Here is a 22,454-nt window from a genome sequence, read left to right on the forward strand (position 1 = left end):
AGATTGCTACTGTGGTATAATTTGAGGATCTCTTTTTGATTTCCCATTTCTTTTTTATATTTCTTTTTTTTTTTTTTTTTTTTTTTGAAAAAAAAATCCAAGATAATTCATTGGTTTATTTCATTTTTTTTTTATATATTTTTTTTTTGTGGATATTTTTTTTTTTTTTTTTTTTTTTTTTTTGAAAAAAAAATCCAAGATAATTCATTGGGTTAGTTCATTTTTTTTTTATATATATTTTTTTTGTGGGATTCTGGAATCTGATTTGTTCAACACTGAGAGATTTGGAGGCCTGTGATCCAATTGATTTTCTGAATTTTCTTTTTTTTCTTGAATCTCTCTTTTTTTTTTTCTTCCCCCAAATTTATTGATAAAATCTTTAGATTCTCGGTCGGAATATCTACATTTATAACCGGGGGGGCCGTTATACCAGAAGAGCTTAAAGTTTTTGTCTGGAACCGTGCTCGGTTGGCTCTTTCCGCTTGCAAACTGACGACACCACTCCGTTTTCGTCAACTTTCGACCATCTTTCACACTCACTCTAATCATTGTCATTCATTTTGTCTTCTCTTCCATGGTTGAACTTTGAAGAACCAGAAGGAAAAAAAAAATCATTACCCCACTACAGCACCCCTCTTCGACGACATCGTGACTCGTCCAGGGTTCTCTTCCCAGTCCTTATCTTCTCTGACACTGGATTTCTCTCGGTCCAAAGACCCGTTCCCTTTTTTTCCCACTTTGCCTAGTAAAACCACAGATCACTTCTGCCTGGTCTTCTGTATTCCCGAGGATCGAACTTTTGTACCGGGTGGTTCACAGTCTTTCAAAGCAACCTCAAATCTGGGCTGGTTCTCTCCACCTTTTCCCCGTTTGTTTGTGACTCGTCTTGATGAGTGCGACATTCTCCGACGCCTCTCTCTCGCGCGAAGCTCAGGGGTGAGTTTGTTCTTCCCGTGTCTATTTTGACAGGGTCGCAACTCTTACGCGGTCGTCCAGGAAATCCCACTGACAATGTTGAACAACACCAGTTCTGACTTTGATTTGATCATTCGCCAGCAGCCCAATCGGGCCCGCGTGGCGGGGGGCAAAGAAAAAGGTATGTGAAAGCTTTCTCTCTCTTGTTCCTAGTCCCCCGTCTAGCGGGGAGGGAACTGACGGGAAAGGAACCGGATCTAATGGCGCCTGCAGAGCGCAAACCTATCGATCCGCCCCCGATCGTCCAGCTCCGGGTGCGAGAGGAGGGTACCTACCTCGCACAGTAAGTGTGCATTCCAATGTGGTTTCACGCAGGTAGCTGAGCTGACTTTGGCACAGGCATTACCTGCAAAGTCCTTACTATTTCATGTGCTGCAGTCTGTACGATGCAACAGAAGAGCGTCCTGTGCCCGTCGCACCGTCAACTGCGTTAGCAGGAACCCTAGTTTCGTCCCTTCACCGGTTGAAGGATGTGGACAACAGCGGTTTGTTCCAGCTGGTCTTGGGGTCGCAGAGCTTGTTCACTGACAGGTTTTGCAGATGGAGGGTTCTTCGTCTTTGGAGATCTCTCGGTAAAGATTGAGGGCGAGTTTCGCTTGAAGTTTACCTTGTTCGAGATGCGCAAGTGAGTAGCACGGTCGGGAGCCTAGTCCGGATTCCAAGAGCTAACAATGAGACAGGGACCGTGTCTCCTACTTGAAGACCGTGATCTCAGAGCGTTTCACAGGTAAGAATCTGCCACGGAGAGAGCTGGGATAGTTGGGTTCTGACAAGCTTGTAGTCTCTCCTCCCAAGAGTTTCCCCGGAATGATGGAGTCAACCCACCTTTCTCGATCATTTGCGGATCAAGGTGTCAAATTGCGCATTCGAAAGGAGCCTCGGACCATGTTGTATGTGCTATGAACCGGGGGATGTCAAGGCGAGGGTGTAGCTAACTCCCGCAGGAAACGATCGACACGACCAGACGAGTTCCATCAGCCAGTTCCTACTAGATCCCCGGAGCGTCAGTCTGTGCAGATCCCTCCAGCGTCGAGCTATGGAGGCTATCCGCCGGCGGCCCGGGATTATGGGTACTACGGTCAGCAGCCGCCGGTCAAACGTCATCGTACTTCGATCGACTATGGCAGACAGCAGAGCCTCTATGATGTGGATGGTCGAATGGCCCGTCAGATGGATCCATATAGCCAACCAACAGCTGCTATGTATGCTGGTCAGCCAGCAACTTACCAAAATCCTGCCATGCAGACTTACCCCACGGGGCAGGTGGTGCCTGATTACAAGGTGGTGTCTGATTATACGGCGGTTCGTGTCCACTTCCCCTTTCCAGATTTAAGAGCTTCTTGAGCTGACCTGGATAGATGTACCCGGGAATGCAAGCATCAGCTGGTATGCAAGCGTCAGCCCCCATGTCCCAGATCCCCGATCCTACCGGTCAAAGCCGATCTAGCCAGCAGCAGCAGGCCGCTGTGGGACAATTGATGGCGATGAACCAACCTGGAACCCCTGTACGACACCCCTCTGCGAACCAGTGAGAGTGTGGAATAGAATACCTAGCTAAGGATTTTGGACCCGAGACAGACCCCGGATTCGACTGGAGCGATGTTAGCTCAGGGATACACCCGGTCCGGATATCCCCCTACCTCGACCATACTTCCACCCCTGCAGCGGAATCGCGACTATCCCCAGGGAACTAATGGATCTACGCGAGGCTATTTCGACCAAACTCCTCAGGCAAATACCCCTATTCTTCCATCTCAAATGGTCAACGAAGGCGATCGATTTGGCTCCGTGGCCGGCCCAGCAACCTTTGATCACCCTGATTCTGCGAATGGAACGCCCCAATGATTTGCTTGACGTCCTTGTCTGGCTTTTACGTTATCTTTTTTCTTTCTTTCTTCTGTCTAGACCGAGAGAAGTGTTTCATTATTCTTTTTTTTATGCTTGATGCTTTAACTGGGTGGCTAAAGGTTTTCAATTTTTTTATTAACAGGCGCTGGCGGATAAAAGGGGGAGGTCTTTCTTTCATGGGATTGGGAGAAAAGTGAGAGACTATTATTGAGCCCTTATTTGTACATACAGGCCCTTTTACTTTTTTTTTGAAAAGCAGTATCACTGGCTAATTGCAAGTGCTGCTTCTTGTTTTTTTTATTATCTTTTTTATTTGACGATGTATGAGGTGGAAATGCAATGGCTTAACTTCACGTACCTTCTGTGTTTGCTACCTTCCAACTTTCCCTCTCTTTTCCATCTCCCATCTTTCTTCTCTTCTCTTTTCTATCTCTCATCTTTCCTCTCTTCTCTTGTATCACTTTTATTCGTTTCCTAATCTCATTTCATCTCACCATGGAGTCTACTACAGACCCTACCACGGAGACCACCGTGGAATCTAACGACAGCCCTCTCAGCAACCTCGATCTGTGGTGCGACTGGAGTGGTTCCCCAGAAGACCCAGTGTCTGTCACAATCGCCATGGAGGTAAACCTGATAAACCAGGCATCGAGTCCTCTGTTTGGTACTGACTGTCGTCTGAATTAAGCTCCGGGCTCGTCACCCGAACCTCAATTTACCAATCCTCAATGTCCAGTCTCAATACACTGTCAAACCCCCGTCTTGGGTGCTCCGGCTGAAGCCTGACTTCGCCGACTATGACACCCCATCCGAGAAAGAAGCTTCGCGGACTGGCCATCGCGATAGTAATGAGACTGAGAGATATCCTGTCAATAACGGCTCTATCTCTGACTCTGGGAGTGTTGTTGTTCATGACGGCTCGTGGGATGATGACCCTATCTCTCGACAGACTGTGGATATCTCGGAGATGTGCACCCAGGTTGAGAGCTCGGATAACCCAGCCTCTACTAACCTTCACGAGAGTCAGAGTCAGGTCAACAGCCTTGGTAGCCCGAACTCCAACCCTCGGAAGAGATCCGCCAAGGCTGCTTCTCTCCCTGACTCAATCCCTTCTGAGGATGATTACCAAAGCACCCGTCACAAGCTTATGATGACCAAGATCGACCCGTTCGGACCGGAACCTGCGTCACAAGACACCGCCACCACGGACATCATCAGCTCCAGCCCCATTGGCAGGCTTTCTGTCAGTCAAGACCAATCCAGCGTGATCAATGAGAACATCCCACCCCAAGACATCCCTTTGCCCCAAGAGTCGGCCCCTACTCTTCTGTCAGATTCCCTGGCTGCATCTGAGCATCTTTCGCTAAACGGAAAGGGAGCGACGGTTGACAATGGAAATATACCTGATGAAACCCCTCTTCGGGGCAATGCGAACACTCCCAGCAAGTTTGACTTGAGCGGTACCGAACCACTCACCGAAGCGAACTTGCTCCATCGAGATTATGATACGCTTTCTACTCGTGTGTGCATCGGAAGCCTTTCTGCCACCGAATATAGTGACAAAGAGAAGGAGGATCTGCTTATTTCTCTTGATTCACTCGCATCGTCATCGCACTCGGGCCGTGATGAACTGCCTCTGCCCCGGACGTCCGCGGAACTTGCCAGCGTACCCAGGCTCGTCTTTGACAATGACATTATTTACGTACAGACCCCTCCCGTCGTCTACCATGCCACATACCAAATCGCGATTTCTCTCAAAGTCAGGCTGCAGAAAGGAAAATCGAGGGGTTGGTGGGAGTTGGTTGTGAGTGGGCTGCCTCGACTCGCCCAATCCGAGTCTTGTTATCTCTACTTCCGAACACCACCAGGCCAGGGGATGGAATTTATGACTTCATCTTTCAAACGGCATACACTCGTGGAAAGCTGCTTGATGGCCCAGTTCGATGGTGGAAAATGCCTCGTGGTTCCGTTCCGTAAGTGCAATGCAGAATTCTACGGGCCACTCAAGGACCACAAGGTCAACGCAGTCATACGGGCCGAGGTGGAAGAAGCCGGTTCGTCGTACACCTATCTGATCAAGTATACTACTGTCTGCTCCATTGATCTCATCAATCACAATTTCTGGGCCGAGAAGTGCAAATTTCGCCTTTTTGTACATGGTGGCCCGGAAGGCGAGTTCGAGGCCAATTTCGAAGGACAGAAGCCTATGGTAAACGCCATTTGTCTGCCACCGGTGCCAGATGTAGATGAAATTGGTGTCTCGTGCATCAATATCACCAGCATCCCCCAAGCTCTGGACATGTTCACGGTGTCATGGGAAGTCAAGCTGCCACGAGGAAAAGCTCTCACCTGGTTGCCATGGATTAAGACCAGGATCAGCTACACTGATGTTGAATCCATTCTCCAAGAAGATTACGCCCTTCTTGGCCCCAAGCATGGATATCTCTCTCCGAAGCGCGAGAAGCTTGATACTAGGTGCCAAAATCCATGTTGTGAACTGGGAGTTGAGCTTAACCATTTTAAGCCCCCAGTTGAGAAAACTCCATATTCCCATGATCTTTTCGGCATTTGCGAGTCTGGAACGTTTACTCCATTTCCCATTGATCCAACTTCCAAGTCTACAGCTGAGACCACAGTTATGGAAACTCCACCTTCATTTCTCGAACGTGAAGTTCTTCCCCGGTCTAAACTGTCTGGGCCTCGATTTGGCAAAAGGCTAGCTTTCAAGTCTGCAAGTACACAGACCTTCGTTGGGGAGATTCCAGCTCCCAAGTCTACAAATACCGAGACTCGAGCTGCCGAGCCAGAGTCAAAGAAGCCACGCCGAGCTGTACGTCGACTGTGGATTCTGTTGAAGTTCGTTTTCCACCTCTTCGCTTTCTTGGCGTCCATTCACACCCTCTACTGGTCGTATCTACTGCATAACTGTGGGTTCCGGTATGACCCGCTTGCTCTTCACGCTTCGTGCCCCCAAAACGAAGTGTATGTCTTTGTCGACCACGCGAAGAATTCTACCAATACTGACGTTGGGGAAGAGGCGGAAACGGTCCTGACGGAATTTGGTCTTCAATCTGAGCTGATTCGATCCGAAGCTCAGCAGTCTGTCAACACCACACCTGCCGACGTCACCCCAATGCCCCTGAGGGACCGCATTGATTACCTTCTCGGATGGCGAGGACCAATTCCACGCTAGTAAATCTTTGACGATAGGGATGGCTTTGTATGATTATGAAGGAGAATATCGGGACATGAATGAGAAACCACAGAAAAAAACATCAGGTGTAGTATTGCTACAGTTAGCAGATAGCAGGCATTGCAGATCTATTGCTTAAGCCACTGTACAAGTAGTGAAACGTTAATGAATATCGTTACTCCGTTGTGCGTTGAAGTAAGAATAGTTGGCGGCTTATGCTCATACCATGTCTTCTTGGTAGTCTTTTAGTGTTCTTTATGCCACCTGAGCTGGAATTGGATGTAAATTCGCCAGAATGAGAGTAGTTCTCGACGAGTACATCTGCAGTCTACCCTTTCTAATATAGACACATGGACAAGAGAGCAAGGCCCGATGAGGTAGGTCTGTAACAGTGAATAATAGGTGCTATTACTTGATTCAATGATATCCAGATGGTCTACTTGACCTAAGTTAAATGTAATATGCACAATCCTCCCTGGGTGGCTGAGTGGGTGAGAGACGCGAGGCCATCTGATTACTGAGTGAAACAGTGAGACCGGGTGATACCGCATTGGGAAGCTCAGTAGTGGTGAAACTAGTTAGGATTTCGATCCTCGGCAGGAGTAATTGGGGGGGTTGCTTTTTTTTTTTTTTTTTGCTCCTTTGACCCTTTCCACTAGAGGCTCTTCTTATATTCCCTTAGCTTCTCTCAAGATATAGTAGGCAGCTCTATCTACAGTCCAAACATGCACTTCTGACGATATCTAGCCCACCTGCGTATAATCAATTCGTGGGCGGTCCTGAAATTATAGCTTCCCACTATATGGTGGGACAACTTCGCCCTTGAGACCGCACTACGTTCTTAGATAGCAAAAGTAAAAGACAAAAATCTATTGCTTAAGCGATATCCTATTCTACTATACCTGAGTTCGATCCAGATAATATTTCAATATCAACTCAACAGCCCACCTCAAAACAACATCCATCCCTGCACTTCCATGACCCGGTGCAACCTCAACCCCAACATCAGTCCTCGCCCTAGTCCCATTTCCAACCCTCCGCACAACATCAGCCTGACTCCCATCCTCCTTATCCTCTTCATCCTCGGCAACCAACAACCAAGCATGATCCGTCACATACCGCGGCCAAACAACATCATCCACATACCCCGGCGGATCGACCCAGAAATTCTGCGGTGGTCGATCATCCTCAGCATCAAGATCAACCTCCGTCCTCGCCTTCCCTCCCCCGTCCCCAGTCTGCACTGGTGGTTCCGGCGCCGCCCCAACAGTCACATACCCACTCCTCCCCTCACGTCTAGCCTTAACAAGCTCATACGCCGCAGGCAGGAACAGATGGAGATTCATAGCATCATGAACGGAACGCAGGACGTGTTCTTCTTGCTGGGGAGGCGCAAATAGCAAAAACCCTTCTAAGAACGCAATGGTCTTTTCACTCCGTTTCCCGGATTCATCCAGCAATCGAGAACAAACAATACCCCGCAATTCCTGCACTAACTCATCCGACACGCCGGAAGAAGTCTCATCGTTCTGATCTTCCTTACTCCGTAGTCGTGGAGGGAGCGCCCCCTTTTCGCGCACGTAGTTCAGTGCTTGTGAGAGGAAGGGTATGTCAATTGCGGCGGCAGTGTCCCAGTCTTGTATTTTTTCGCCGGAGGGGGTTGTCGTGTATGGAATTCTGGGGTGGTTAGTATGGCCATAGTTGTGTGTATATTATGTACGTACTTATCATCTGGGAAATAGAAATCATCTTCGTGGATTATGAATGTGTTAAGACGTGAGTCTTTCTTGAGATTTACCCCGAAGAATACACGCTGTAGTAACCGTGCAAGCGTTGTCTTGCCGCTGCTCGAGGGCCCGGAGATCCCTACTACAATGGCTTCTTCGCCAATTGGCTTGCTCATCTTTTCTTGGTTACTTAGGAATTGGAGAATTGAACAAGCGAGGATGAGGGGTGCGGGGATGAGATTGTAGGCAATCGAACTAAACCTAATCGGGATTAGACTCTATGCATATATATAGGGCTTTTCCGTTTATGGTAATATCATCACGTCGTAGATTAGCTACCTAGAGCTTTATATCATTATATCATGCAAATGGCCCAAACAACGAGACTCGTCTGTCAACACCGCCGGGCAAATCTGACACAGAATGCATCGGCACGGAGTGCAATGGGCCAGATTCTTCACCACTATCCTTAATAACTATCACATCATCCGCGAAGCCGGTCCGCGAAGGCCCAGACACAGGAACTCCAGCACCAAAAACCGAATTCGACGGGGGTACAGCCTGTTGCGGCCCAGGAAGCGCATCTACACGCTCACCCATAACCTGATCATGGCTCGCAAAGCCAATCCGTCGCCGCTGGGCCAGTGGTCCCTGAACACCAGCATAATCGGAGTTGACATCAGACTCGGGACCTCGCTGCTGTTTCTTTTTCTGCTGTGGCCGCTGCCGTGATGGCCCCAGCGCAGGGCCCTCGTTATCGGGAATCGGCAATCTATGCTGATCAAATAGTCCGATCGGATGTGTTAGCGGAGCCATGCCAGACGAAGCCTCGTCGAGCATAGGCAGGAAGGGCTCGTTCTGAATGATCTTGCTCATGGTATTATCGTCTAGCGGGTTACTTCCTGCGCGCTTCGTCTCCTCGGCAGTCATGTTTTTGCTGCGGTTGAGCATCCGGTGTTCGAGAGTATCGCCCAAGACAAGAGTTTCGACATAGACTGGTCTTTTCTGTCCAATTCTGTGGGCTCGTTTGATGGCTTGGCTCTCCACGTTACGTTCCCAAATCGGGTTGACGATGTACATCCGTGAAGCTTCGGGAATGTGGAGGCCGTGTGAGGCTTCCTTGACGCTCATCAGCAGAACGCGAACCTCCTCGGTTTGGCGGAATTGGAACAGATGTTCAGTTTTGAGATTGGATCCCATGCTTGAAGTACTGGCGTAGGTGCGGAAGTTGACTGCTATTAGATCCAGGCCTTGCTCAACCCAGGAAGCGACGTTGTCGTGCTCGTAGAAGATGATGATTTTCTCGGTCTTCTGGAACTTCAGCACTTGCTCTAACAAGTATCGAAGCTTGGACGACGCTACTCCTTCCAGCTTCGTTTGTTTCAAGGGCGATGTCTCTGGGATGGTGTGGAAGAGTTTCTTCTTAAAAGTTTGCTCTGGACTTTTCCTTTTTCTTTTCGAGCTTGATTTACTCGCTGGGGAATTTGACGACTCGGGGGCGCCGCTATGAGCAAGAGTACCTGTCTGCTGGCCATGTTTAATTAGCTCCAGACGGACCTTGATACCATCTCCCGCAAGACCGTCGGCGGGATCAGGCGCGCGGAGATGGCTGGTCACGAATTGTTGCGCGCGACGGGCCTGGGTCATACCCATGAGCAGGGGCTCGTGGTCGGCGTCAGTGGAATCAAGGGCCCACATGTTGCGAGCATGTTCTGGGAAATGCCGAACAAAGACACCTAGCTCATGCATTTTTTTGAATCCATTCCAGCCAGGAGAACTGATTGCCTTTCGTCCGATCTGGATTCCATGTTTTAATTGGATGAAATCTGCCTCTGTCATCTTCTCTTGGTTTGCCTCGAGATATTCTAGAGCAATATCGATAGTACTTTGGACATCATCGGAACCAGCCCACCAAAATCCAGCCAGACGTAAGTTTTGTATCAACTCAGTGAGTTTGCTTTTGTTTTTCTTGTTCTCATCAAACATATAGTCGGGGCCTTGACGTTCAGATGTAATGGCGTTGACTGCCAGTGTGAAAAGGAATATGTTAATATACAACCGGTCGTAGAAGGTTGGCTCAAGATAGACCACTTTGTTGTACAATGGTGGAAGAGTAATCTCTTTTTTGACCGTTTCGTATTGGTGTCGGACCACAAGACTCTGAAGGGTGGCACGCAGAGATGGAGATTTTCGAAACATTCCATCTTCACCCACCCTTCTTGTGTAAAGTGACCAATCCCCACGATCATTGGACCAAGGCATGAGTTTAAAGAAATGATGAACCATGAGGCCCAATTTATCCAGATCTTTGATTTCATGGCTGATGTTCTTACCTGCCTTTTTGTCTTTTTGCAAGGTGGCATCAGTGTGACCATCAGGTGAAGACTCAGTATCATCTGTGTCCACTTCCTGTGAAGCAATGCTGAGTTCCACTCCATATAATTCCGAGAGAGGGGTTCCTGAAATGATCCACCGGCGCTCACAGTGCAGCCCTTCCTTTAGCAAGTGGACCATGTCCGTTGTTCTGCCAGCAACATCATGCCCTTCATCGACAATAACTCGCAACCAGTGAAGATCAAAAATAGAAGAATTCGGGTTCTGCCCAAATTTGCCCCGTTTTTTGAATCGGCTTTTAGAGAAGAGCACAATGTCGAAGTCCAGCAGTTCGTCTATTGATGGTGTTGTGACCGATTTTTGGTGTAGGACTAGAACTTTTAGATGGCTAGTGTGAGTAGCGATCTCATGTTCCCAGTGGTCCACCAAGTTATCCGGAACAATAATGAGTGTACCAGAGGAGAGACGAATCTCCTTGGCTGATCGGTTGTACTCTGATTTAGATCTTCCTCCATATTGGGTGGGAGCCGGGATAATGTAGGAACAACTTTGGGCCTCGCACGCCTTCCTACAATTAATATAATCTTCTCCGTTGTCTTGCATTCGGTCAAAGCGGTCCTTCCAGGGCACAAACCGATTAGCAGCAGCAGCCGCCATTTGCATTAATGTCCCAGTCTTCTCCCTGATGGGATTAGTAAGTGTTTGATATTCCACTGGGATTTTGGGGGAATGTCCCCGCGTAGCCAATATCACAGCAAGACTGATGAGGGTCTTTCCGCATCCCATGGACTCCGCCAAAATCCCTAGTTAAAGTCAGTATAATTCACCGATGTATTATTGAGAAGATCAGTTCCAAAGATATGAGTACCCACCTCCACAGGCTTCCGGATAATATATCTTCTCCCTCAAAATGCTCCCATTCACCTTATCATAGTAGAACTCCAAACCAGTCGGACCCTGCCAAGGTTGGAATCTCGGATCAAGCATCAATGCTGGCTGTGCCTCCCGCTGAACCATCGCTGCAGCGGATTTGCGCTGATACGGATACAGCGTTGTTTTAAGACCCCGGACCGAATCATCAAGCAACTCCTCCATGGCAACCTGGGAGAATGGATCTGTTACCTGGTCCAAGTTTGGTTCAGGATCCTGCAGTGTATTGTAAATATAATACAGGGATTCTTCTTCGATATCGGATTGAGTGTTGGTAAGTAGACCAGCATGGGCATCAACTGAGCCGTTCCATGCTTCCGGGGAGCTATCGATCATGGACATGACGAGCTTGAGAGCAGATTCAATGGCCGTTTCGGATTCACCGCCTTTATTTGGTCGGGAAATGGACTTTTGCTGTGGTAGCACGAAAACCTGTACGTTGTCGCTGTCGCTAAGAGATCGCGTGTAGATCCATTCGTGTTTTTCTAGTAGTGCTATCTTGGAGCCTGGGTAACGGTTTGTGGATTTAGCCAACACGCCGGCTGGGATATAGTGATCAGGCATGACAGTGTCGAGAGGCTCATCCATCGCCTCCGGGTCCTCAAGTTTCATCTCAGGTTCAGGTCTGGACGAAAATGGCGAGGGTTGAGGAAGCCCCGAGGGAAAATCGCCCACATCTACTGGTAGCCTATTCCAGTTGCCACAGGGGCATTGGCTTAGCTCCGGCATGGTGAGTTGCGAGAAAAAAACAACATGCGATGGAATCCGGAGATAGATTGGCAGAATAGTGACCGCCTTTGATAAGAGAGGCTCTGTCGGGTTGTCGGGTGGGTCAAGAGGGTCCGAGCGCCCACGGGGGACCACATCTTTTTCGATACATTACATTTCGATATTAACTGCATTTACACTGTTTTCATTATATTAATATTATTCACTAGAAGCACGATGAGCCATCATCAAATTACCACAATTCTAATCTATCACATTCCCCAGTCCATGAATCCTTGAACAATGCACCAAATTACATTCTACCCAAAACCGGCTTGAGCTTTAACTCACTGAGTCAAAAAATCCTCAATCTCAAAACCCATCCGCTTAAGTGCCTTTTCTTCCAAATCCCGCCCTACAACTTTCCTTAGTACAACTGTGCGGGCATCCTGCAGACGCACCTCAACAGAATTCCCACCCATGCGATCCAGCTCCTCCTTACTGCATTCACGAATGTAAACCGTGATATCAGGACCAACACACGCGCGCCACAGCGATGCCATCCACTGCCAATGATCGAGCGGTGCGTAGGAGTCGCCGATTGGCGTGGAGCAGGCGAATGCGTCCGCCGTGGTGAGCTGGTAGCGCGGGACGAGCGCGATCGGCACGCCATAGTGGCTGGCTGTTGTGATCGCGCTGACCTCGGAGCCGTTCTCGCTTGACTGGGCTGGAGAGTGGATGTGAATGTTTGCGGTCTTGGGAATGAGGGAGCGGGGGGAGACATTTGGAGCGGTTTCCTCTTCTGTTGTTGTGGAGCGGGCGTCGACGGAGCCGGCTCTTGAGGTGGATTTCACAAATCCGACGACTTCGTCGGAGATCCGGTGCCAGGCTGAGATGGTGTTGAGGTAGTCGACTGTGGCGTCGCCCATCTGGCCTGCTTCTGCGGAGATGGGTCGGGGTGCCTTGATTTCTGGACCGTCAAATACCCGTACGTGGTACTTTGTTTCCTTTTTTAAGAGGTTGTTGAGGTATTCGACGGCTGTCTGGACGAGATCGGGGTCTTGACCGTCGATGGCGATGACAGGGCCGCGGGCTGGGGGGATGCCGTCGCGGAATGAGGGGAGCAGTGGTGGGGAGATCTTGGCGAGGACTTTGATCTTGTTGAGGAAGGGTATTGTCATGACTGTTGCCTCGACACTGGATCCTTCTTGAGGATAGGGAGTCATGGGAGTCACTGGTGTTGCGGTCTGGAGTGGCGGTAGTTTCAGACTGGGGTCCGGGTGTGGCTGTCCCGGCGCACTTCGGTATGGCTGAAGCATGGGGAGATGGCGTGGAGGCATATCAGGGCGAGCACTCCAGGGGGTCATTGGGTGCGGTGACTCTGGTATGCCACTGCCAGGACTGCGGTCCCTGTAGGAGGGGTGTAAAGTTGGCTTGAATGAGCCGTGGGATACTCGGCGGCGTTTATTATCGGGAGATCGACCACCAGGTTCTTCCCAGTGTCTTTGACGAGAACGGGGATCATGGTCCATCTTTGCCGGCTTCGGTATTTGATTGAAGTTTTTCTCCTGGCTTATGGCGCTTCTTGGCGGCATCCCATTTGGGTGTGGTGATGATACTGAAAAGTTTGATGGTGGTCGAACCCCAGGCCCACTGCTGGGCGTGAATGGGGTCATGGGGGAAGCGGGCGCATTCATCAATCGACCACCACATCTGTTGCAGTGTGATGAACCAGATGGGTTGTGCCCAATGCCTGAGGTCGCACTCCGAGAGCTTCCATCTCGACCATACCGCCGAGGCTGGTAGCGGTAATCGGGATATTGCTGCTGATGCCGAGCTTTTTCATCCTGGTGTAATTGTCAGCGTTTGAGATCACTTTGCCATAGATCGTCTATCTTACCTCTGCAAGTGCCTTCCATTTACTTTTGTCATCCTCTGAAAGAGATCGCCACTGTTCTCCAATAATCTTGGAGATCTCGGGATTGGCCAAGCCAGGGTTATGAGCGACCACCATGGCCTGATAATGCTGACGGTACAGAATAAAAGCTAAAGTTCCCGAAATATTAGCCACATTCCATATGTTCGAAAGATCAGATCTGGCTACTGATGACCAAAAAAGAAACAATCGAAAAAGCACTTGCCAAGCTCTAGTGACGGTACGGACAGTATCAACTCACCATTACGAGGCCGAGGGATTTTCGGATCCGGTTGACAGAGGCAAAATTGCATGGCACTCTCTTTCTGTGATTTGACGGGACTGTTGCTGCTGGCTGAAGAAGACGATGATCGATCTGATCTTTCTCGCATGGGCAATTCCTTGGTTGAGATGATAGGACCGACAGGTTTCAGAGAGCCAGAGGACATCTTGTGTGCCTCTTTAGATGCAGTTAGGGAGATATGTTGATGTGTCTGGTGTACCCCCGTTGATCGAGGATCAGGATATCTGACTGCAGCCCCAACTGGACCACCGTCGGCAAGATGTCTCATGGCCACAGATTTAGGCAATTCTTCGTTCATGATTTGGTGATCGAGTAAATTGCTCGGTCTAATGAGTGTGACTTGGGCAGACTCATAGCGTAGAGCAACAGGGTTGGGGAGAACTCGATCGTAAGACATTTATTTAATACTTTTCAATTAAAGGGTTCGAAGGCGACCTTTGGAATGAAAGAAATAGGCGACAAGGGAAAGGTAAGAAAGTATAACCCTCTTGAAAGAGAAGGCAGAAGTGAGTAGGGAGCGACCCCAAGAAATAACAAGAAAGAAAAAGAGAGGGGCTAGAAGCGAGAAACAAAGAAAATGAATCCGAATATAAAATGGGGGAAATAATAATAAGAATTGATTGAACTGGGAAATATCAGGGATTAGGACAAAGCGAAGTATAGCGTTTGGACCCAAAGCCCTAAAAAGCGCGGGTTTCTTTGTCTTGGGTTGGGTTTCTCTCTCCCCCGGAATCCCTGTCTAGCGGCTTATTCTTTGACAATAGCTCCAGATTTTGATATTTTGACCGAGCCAACCGAGATAAATAAATGAAATGAAATGGTTTGTTTCTTCTTTGTGAAAAATCATGAAAAAAAAATCTCAACTTTTCCTATATGAATTTCCAACGATACGGTACCCTCCAGATATGAACCCCAACCAAACATTTGAAGCAACAACCAAGTAAATATGAGGTGTCAATTTGGAAAAAAAAAAAGTCCCCTATTTCCTAATCTTTAGGGCCAAGGCACTAGAGTCATTGTTTTCTTTGTCTCCGGATGCGGCGACCCGCTTGATCGAGCCTGTCGTTCACCTCAAATTGATTGGTCAGGGGATTTCCTAAATCGGTTCCCCGTCAAATTAGACAAAGAAATCGCTAACAAACACGTTTAACTAGTAAAGCCATTTCTCATATTAGACTTTACTTGTTCTAAACATTGTCACCTGGTTACTTCTTATTCATGTAGAATATAATTTATTTTTTTAAAAAAAGAACCAACTATGGAGTAGTAATCTGTCGATCCGTTACTCCGTGACTTGATTTCGAGGAACAATACCACCTTTTCTCCTATTCCTTGTCTCGGGTATCTGGATCTTCCCAGGTTCCAGTTTGACATCGGTACTACCTTACCCTTCTTTTGATTCAAAGTCATGATCCACCTTTGAACCCTTGTCCTGGAACCTGGTCATTTTCCACCCGCATCAAGTATAGTTGCATTTGACTCTGCTCGGGTACCGACATTGCTATAGACCCTCCTTTTGGAGACGTCATATTTGTCACTTTTCTTTTCTTTTTTCTTCCTTCTTTTTGAGTTATGAATGGCGTTTGATGACAATGTCTAAGCTGCAAACCCCCGTCGGTTGTGGCGCTTCGGTGACACTCCTTTAGGGTTCCAAATTTCAATCCCATGGTAGATATCCGTAGCCATGAGCCGCTGAGCGAAAGGCCCCAAATGCATTTCGTTCCTGAATATGTTGCGGTCAGCAAAAAAAGGTATTTTTGTCCGTCGATCTCTCCCTCCTTCCCGATTCTTATAGCAATGGTAGGGAATGACGATGTAAAGGAGACCACTTACCAGAACAGATATTTATCTGGATGCTCACACTGTTTCTTCTCCTTTGACATCATGACCCCGAACCCACTCTCAACACAAGGCTCTTCGACATTTTCCCACCCATCCAAATTCTTCCCTAGCTCATTCTCCTCCTCTATCCCCGCCGCATAGAGCTGCCAGTCACGGATCCGGTCCATTATAAAAGCATTGGTATCAAAAAGATACACAGTGCCATGACTCCACTCCCTGACCACTTCACCCAGCTTCCGATTCCACTCTTCCAGGATCCGCACCGTATCCTTGTACTGATAACCAGCGGATTTGAACCCAGGTAGGAAAGTCACGTCGACCGTCTGCGTCAGAATCAGTTTCAGCTCCGTTGTGCCCCATTGCTCGGAAAGCACGTCAAGTTGATCCATAAGCGTTGCAATACGCCGCTCAACCGATTTACTTGCTGCGTCGTAGTCCTTTGTAATTAGACTCCAGATATCCCAGACCCCGAAAGAAACGACGAAGATCGTCCGGTCCTGGCGGGACCGGACCGCTTCCTCGGAGAGGCCCTTCGTCACAGCCAACTCGGCATCTAGCCATTGCTGGAGCTGGGACTTGAAGTCTGGAATGTAGGTCTGAGACAATCGGCCTAGTAGATCGAGTTCTTTGTTGTCGACCACTGCACCGATGTTCCTGCCTTTTAGAAGTGGATTTGCTGTCTGCGCTAGATTCTCTTGGTAGCAGGAGAACTAATCATGTTTCAAATTGTTTCAGTCAGATATGATGCTTGTTTCTCCACGTTTAAGCTCTTTCTAGGTGGTATCTTACCATTGAACATAGCCAGTCCGTCCATATCTTGCCCTGTGGCTCGCCGGATTGATTATCGCTCCCTGAATCCCCGAACACGACTAATCGCTGGTCAAATGTACTAGCTACTTGGAACGGCTCTGATACCGAAGGGACTATATCGGAAAGACTCCGTGACGTCAAAAACCATGCTGATATGAAAATCATGCAGACTGCAACAGCAGATAGCCCGTAGAAGCGGTTAAACAGGCGCGTCATGGTGACAATTGAACAGCCAGATGCCCAAATAGACCGAATAGGCCCAGTTTAGCAGTGCCGAGCTTGTAACATACGTCTTCTGCTTGTTTCGGATATTAAAAAAGTGCCACAATTGGTTCCGATGGCAAAGTGTACGTTGTCAAGCGGTAGACTTTGCCAAGCTGGGCCCCAATAACAATGCGACACAATGCAATCGGAAAAAAATGTCTGTCAAATTCTGCGGGAAACCAAAAGGTTATCCAGCACTGCAGAGAATTAGAGGTTACGAGGAAATCTCCACTCGGACAAGAAGAACCGGCAAGGTCGGGTATGTGGCGGTTTCTCCAGAAACACTATGGGGAAATGAAGAGAAGAAATAAATAGGATAAACTGATCAAGACTATGAGCTAAACCTATAGTACGCAAGAGTAAATACCGAAAAAAAAGCTAAAAATTCCTATATTAAAGGTGAATTCGTCACATTTGTAGATTGGCCGCGTGGCTCGGAGAGAGCCGAGTCGACTAACGAACTAGGCAAATCAGAGTCATTGATTTTAACTGCTTTTTACTTGGACTGGGCCGCAGTTCTTGATCTCTCTTTTCTTTCTGTGTCTAGGCCTGGTGGTAATTAGGTTCTGTTCTTTCACATTCTTCAATTCGAATAGTGGAGACCAGTCTGCTTCCATCTCATATTAAAGCCCTACAAAGTCACGTCCAGTGTGCTGTTTTGCATTGTCTCAATGATTAGACATTCTTTTGGCCTATTTGCCGTCTGACACGAAATTGTTTTGAGATACGTGCCAAGACATTGTATACTGCAGATCTTTAGAGCGGAGACAGTGACACACAATGTTTCTATTTGGAAATGGGTACGGGAGAATAAAGTATGGGGAAAAAAGGTACGATTTAGTTCTCATCTTTCTGGCTTTTAACACTACCACTGAGATAGAGAAGATATTAAAGACATCCAAAAATATTGTAGTGTTATGGGTATGATCTTGGGACGTCCCTAATATTATTTTGAGCCAAATGAATTATATTCCTAGAAGCCCTAAATTGTCAAGGACAGGGGCCGCATAATCAGTCGATCATTTTTATACGCACTGCAATTAGTCAATACCCGGCATGAGTCTCCATACTTTGAACCCCCCTATTCATCTATCATATGAGATAGTAAATCAAAGGGTTGTTTGCATCTATGACACGGTCTCGATGATCTGTGCACTTTCTAGCGTTTGCAGGGCCCCACAGGCCAATAGTTCACTCCAATGTTTCACTCCAAAGGTCGGGTATGAAGTCAAATATGGTTAGCGGAGGATGTTGATTTGCGATTGTCGTACAAGGCTCGTGGTGACTGTCAATGAGTCGCCTTCTGAGATCGTGTTCAGTCTTCATATATTAATGTTGAAGTTCGGCCGGTCGGGACTGCACCAGGACCCGAAACATTCATTCATCATGCCGTTGGTGATTCTAGATCGGATGAATTCAAAACTCTCATTAGGAGGTCTCACACCTGAGTAAAGGAGCAATGTGTTGGTTCAAGGCGGAAAGAAAGCTTTAGTTGTTGGCGGTCCTGAATATCTGTTGTCTCTTGGATGCATAGTTCCCCGGGGCGAGTTGCATGGTCACAATTGAAGATACAGTTTGGAGTCTTCAGCAGTCTGTAGACACCCATGCCACAACATTTTTGTGAACTTGACTTAAGGAGTTGATGGACGAAGAAAAGCAAATGCCTGGGTGCTGAGGCAAATCACATGACTTAATGCATCACGCTAAACCTAATTTGGAAGACTCAAGCCCTACTTCCCACATGTGACACGTGACTTGCACCTCGCTAAGCCGGCGAACTAAAAAATCCACAATACGGACTCCTTCGACGACAATCTCACAAATCGACAACACACGCGCTACCGTCTTGACCGCGCCGCACTCCGTCAAGATGAAGCTCAACGTCTCCTACCCGGCCAATGGGTCCCAGAAAATCATCGAGATTGACGATGAGCGCAAGCTGCGTCCCTTCATGGAGAAGCGCATGGGCGCCGAAGTCAGCACTCCCTTGAACCTCATCCTTTCCCGACTGCCCGACAATCAAATCGATCAACATACACATACACACACACACGACTATGGAGAACGACTGGCTAATTAGGATTTATTTGATTAGGTTCCCGGCGATGCTCTCGGTGATGAGTTCAGCGGTTACGTGTTCAAGATTACCGGTGGTAACGACAAGCAGGGTACGCATAATATTCCCTCCCTATTTCCAGTGTCGGAGCAACAACTCGATGACGGAGGATTGAATTTGAACGCACACGAGGACCATGCTGACGATTTTTAATAGGTTTCCCCATGAAGCAGGGTGGTACGTACAAATCCGCACAACAACCTGGGGAATGACCAAAAAAATTATATCCAGCCCCAGGGATACAATCAACAACCCGCAGGATACTTATCGAATTTCTACAGTTCTCCTCCCCACCCGTACCCGTCTGCTCCTCGCCGACGGCCACAGCTGCTACCGCCCCCGTCGCACCGGTGAGCGCAAGCGCAAGTCCGTCCGTGGTGCCATCACCGGTCTGGACCTTTCCGTCCTTGCTCTGTCCATCGTCAAGCAGGGCGAGGGTGAGCTCCCCGGTCTCACCGACACCGTTGTCCCCAAGCGTCTCGGCCCCAAGCGTGCCACCAAGATCCGCCGCTTCTTCGGTCTCGACAAGAAGGACGACGTCCGCAAGTTCGTCATCCGCCGCACCGTCACCAAGGAGGGCAAGAAGGATTACACCAAGGCCCCCAAGATCCAGCGTCTGGTTACCCCCCAGCGTCTCCAGCGCAAGCGCCAACGTGTTGCCATCAAGCGCCGCCGTGCTGAGACTGCCCGCGATGCTGCGTAAGACTCCCTCTTCTTTTTACGCCGTGATCTATGATCTACGAGTGTACATTGGTTTGAAGACATCTGAACTAACGGTTACATAGTAACGACTACGCTAAGCTCCTTGCCGGCCGTGTCCACGAGGAGAAGGCCAAGCGTGATGAGCTCCGCAAGCGGAGGGCTTCCTCCATGCGGAAGTAAACTTCCAAACCCGCGGTTTTATGATTTCGTTCTGCGGCGATGGGGTTTAATGGAGGAGCTTCACGTCTCTGGGATGATTTGAGGGGAATTCACAAAAAATGAATCACTCTCAGGGGCGCGGAGGATACATGTCTGATAAAAAGAAAAGGGAACAAGAAAAGAGACGGGGAACAGGTTTCAAAACGTACGAAGCAGGCTGAGTGGTTGATATACTCCATCTGTGTTGAACCTACCTTTTTTTGATGACCCTTTTTTTTTGAATGGAGTGCATGCAAATTTCAATACTCAGTTCTGTCAATTGCTTGAGGTTCTTCAATGAGTAGGCGTAGTGGAGTTTGTAGTCTCCTTCCCCCTTGTGGATCTCCAAATGAACTCACTTATATATATCTATATACACTAGTTTATATAATGATGTACTAGTATTACCTTAAATCCCCCCGCTTCTCATCCCCGTCAATATATATGGTCACGTGTGTTCGGATATATATTTTTCAAGTTATGACTGCACTTTGCGGTCAATATCGGATGTCTTTCCGGACCTTGATACATATATATCCCTACATGGCTCTTTTATGTCCAACCCCTTTCAAATGGCTTAATGCATCATTTTAAACAGCCAAGTCAACACACTCATAGCAGCACTTCTATAGAAAAACATCATGTCTAATTGAATGTTGTGAAACGGCCCCGAGGCCTTGAAATAATCTAAACCAAATAGCAAGTACTCTGCATATGAAAAGCACGCACATGCACGATGCAACCGAACCCAACCAAGCATAACCAACTTCCACCAGAGAGAACTGCGTAAAGCCAACATTTAGAAGTTGGTCTCTCTCTTAAAGAAAAAAAAAAGCATAGTAAAGAATAATAAAACACCCGGGAACTAACATCCTCGTCCGGCTAATAAAAAGGGTCATAAAAATCGTATTTTTTTGTTTCCCGCTCACTCCACGGTTTTGCAACGCTCGTAGGCAACCACTAGGACAACCCGTAGATTTGATCCTCTGTCTTGATGTAACAATTCATTTCTGCCTCAGATTTATCCCACGGTGTGCGAGAACAAGAAGCTAACTGACTCGCCGTTGTGTGTACGACGGCATGCCTCGGCCAATGTAGGGCTGATATCGATCGTATGGATCTTGTCACACTGCTCTTGCTTGTCGCCCAATGGGACAGTGTTGCTGACGATAATACTGCGAGGAAAGAGTTAGTCAAAGGTGAACCGTCGCTAGTATTCGGGCGTGTACATACCGCTTGAGGCAGCTGCCGTTCAGGTTCTCAATTGCCTTGCCGGACAGAATGCCGTGCACAACGATGGCGTTGACTTCAGTGGCGCCGTGCTGCATGACAGTCTCGGCAGCCTTAGCGAGCGTGCCGCAGGTGTCGGCCATGTCGTCGACGATGATAGCGATCTTGTCCTTGACATTACCGACAAGTACCATGCGCGAGACCTCGTTGGGGCGGGCACGTTCCTTGTGAATAAGCGCGAATTGCAAGTCTAGGCGATCAGCAATGGCAGTAGCACTAATCGCAATCTAAATTAGCCCTTGGACTACCCCATACAGATACATCTATAGTATCGAGATAGACACAACTCACCGCTTGGCACCACCGGCATCTGGGCTGACAATGACGCAGTTGCTGACATCGAGATTCTCACGGATGTACTTGAGCATGCTGGGCTCGGCGTACAGGTTGTCGACGGGGACGTTGAAGAAGCCCTGGATCTGGCTGGCGTGCAGGTCCATGGTAATGACGTGGTTGCAGCCGGCAGTCTGGAGCATGTTTGCCATCAGCTTGGCGGTGATGGGAGCACGGCTCTTGTCCTTCTTATCTTGGCGGGCATAAGGGAAGTTGGGGATGACGGCTGTGATGCGGCGGGCCGAGGCGGTCTTGCAGGCGTTGATCATGATAAGGAGCTCCATAAGTCCATCGTTGATATCATTGGGTTTTGTGGATTGGAGAATGAAAACTGCGACAAGGCATATATATGAGTGGGGGTGTTGATATCACGATTAAAGTGGGATGCTCGTACCATCTTCGTCCCGCACGCTCTCTCCGATTGTGACACTGGTTTCTTGGTTGGAGTATTGCAGGACCATAATCTTGGTCAACTCAATACCGAGCCTGATTTAGAGCTCTAGAATTAGCCGGTTGCTCATTCTTAACCTCGTCAGTTGCACATACCGGTCAGCAACTAGGTTGGCTAGTTCCGGGTGACTGTTGCCAGTCAAGAGCTTGATAGAGTTGGCCGACATGATGTAAGGGGTTGTGAAATAGTAAAAAGAGAGAGTTTCAATTTAAAGGAGTCCAAAACACACTCTTCTCCAAGATAACCGTGTTCGGCTCAAAAAATCGTTTTCCTCCGCGGCCCCGCATGCCTTTTTTTTTCGATGTAGTCCCGTGACGGGACTCACCGCCTGATGATATAAGCCCCTTCACCTTGCCCCCATAACCTGCGGAGTATGGAGTTCTACGAACTAGTAAGGAGATCTATATGCGAATTTGAAGGAAAAGAAATAAATGCAGCAATCTAAGTACATAAAGAGGGCTCTGGAAAGAACACAGTTGACCTGCACTTCAACCGAATCCCTTACCAGGTGCCT

At 48.3% G+C, this 22,454-nt stretch overlaps 6 protein-coding genes across 6 annotated transcripts; 3 read left to right on the forward strand and 3 right to left on the reverse strand.

Annotated features, from left to right (window-relative positions):
- Nucleotides 1-889: 889 nt before the first annotated feature.
- On the forward strand, nucleotides 890-2,820 carry vosA (the record flags this gene model as incomplete). Its single annotated transcript, XM_040794195.1, has 10 exons — nucleotides 890-936; nucleotides 1,029-1,096; nucleotides 1,189-1,258; nucleotides 1,315-1,460; nucleotides 1,516-1,600; nucleotides 1,656-1,702; nucleotides 1,757-1,865; nucleotides 1,920-2,277; nucleotides 2,334-2,480; nucleotides 2,554-2,820. The coding sequence occupies 10 exons, from the start codon at nucleotides 890-892 to the stop codon at nucleotides 2,818-2,820; spliced, it is 1,344 nt and encodes a 447-aa protein (XP_040649445.1).
- A 498-nt stretch (nucleotides 2,821-3,318) lies between these two features.
- Nucleotides 3,319-6,016, forward strand: PGRI_064820 (uncharacterized protein; the record flags this gene model as incomplete). Its single annotated transcript, XM_040794196.1, has 2 exons — nucleotides 3,319-3,450; nucleotides 3,512-6,016. 2 exons carry the CDS (start codon nucleotides 3,319-3,321, stop codon nucleotides 6,014-6,016), a joined length of 2,637 nt encoding a protein of 878 aa, XP_040649446.1.
- An 896-nt stretch (nucleotides 6,017-6,912) lies between these two features.
- PGRI_064830 (SNF2-related protein) lies at nucleotides 6,913-14,232 on the reverse strand (the record flags this gene model as incomplete). Its single annotated transcript, XM_040794197.1, has 7 exons — nucleotides 6,913-7,693; nucleotides 7,741-8,004; nucleotides 8,162-10,880; nucleotides 10,950-11,695; nucleotides 12,067-13,562; nucleotides 13,616-13,761; nucleotides 13,893-14,232. The coding sequence occupies 7 exons, from the start codon at nucleotides 14,230-14,232 to the stop codon at nucleotides 6,913-6,915; spliced, it is 6,492 nt and encodes a 2,163-aa protein (XP_040649447.1).
- A 1,298-nt stretch (nucleotides 14,233-15,530) lies between these two features.
- Nucleotides 15,531-16,802, reverse strand: PGRI_064840 (Esterase, SGNH hydrolase-type; the record flags this gene model as incomplete). Its single annotated transcript, XM_040794198.1, has 3 exons — nucleotides 15,531-15,657; nucleotides 15,768-16,486; nucleotides 16,566-16,802. 3 exons carry the CDS (start codon nucleotides 16,800-16,802, stop codon nucleotides 15,531-15,533), a joined length of 1,083 nt encoding a protein of 360 aa, XP_040649448.1.
- Nucleotides 16,803-18,720: 1,918 nt separating this feature from the next.
- On the forward strand, nucleotides 18,721-19,848 carry PGRI_064850 (40S ribosomal protein eS6; the record flags this gene model as incomplete). The annotated part of the gene is made up of 5 exons (XM_040794199.1): nucleotides 18,721-18,825; nucleotides 18,946-19,018; nucleotides 19,123-19,143; nucleotides 19,248-19,665; nucleotides 19,752-19,848. 5 exons carry the CDS (start codon nucleotides 18,721-18,723, stop codon nucleotides 19,846-19,848), a joined length of 714 nt encoding a protein of 237 aa, XP_040649449.1.
- Nucleotides 19,849-20,887: 1,039 nt separating this feature from the next.
- On the reverse strand, nucleotides 20,888-22,106 carry PGRI_064860 (ribose-phosphate diphosphokinase; the record flags this gene model as incomplete). Its single annotated transcript, XM_040794200.1, has 5 exons — nucleotides 20,888-21,041; nucleotides 21,100-21,372; nucleotides 21,448-21,820; nucleotides 21,884-21,975; nucleotides 22,036-22,106. 5 exons carry the CDS (start codon nucleotides 22,104-22,106, stop codon nucleotides 20,888-20,890), a joined length of 963 nt encoding a protein of 320 aa, XP_040649450.1.
- Nucleotides 22,107-22,454: the final 348 nt, after the last annotated feature.

The sequence above is a fragment of the Penicillium griseofulvum genome, assembly GCF_001561935.1.
Source record: "Penicillium griseofulvum strain PG3 chromosome Unknown contig_91, whole genome shotgun sequence".
NCBI classification, from domain to species: Eukaryota; Fungi; Ascomycota; class Eurotiomycetes; order Eurotiales; family Aspergillaceae; genus Penicillium; species Penicillium griseofulvum.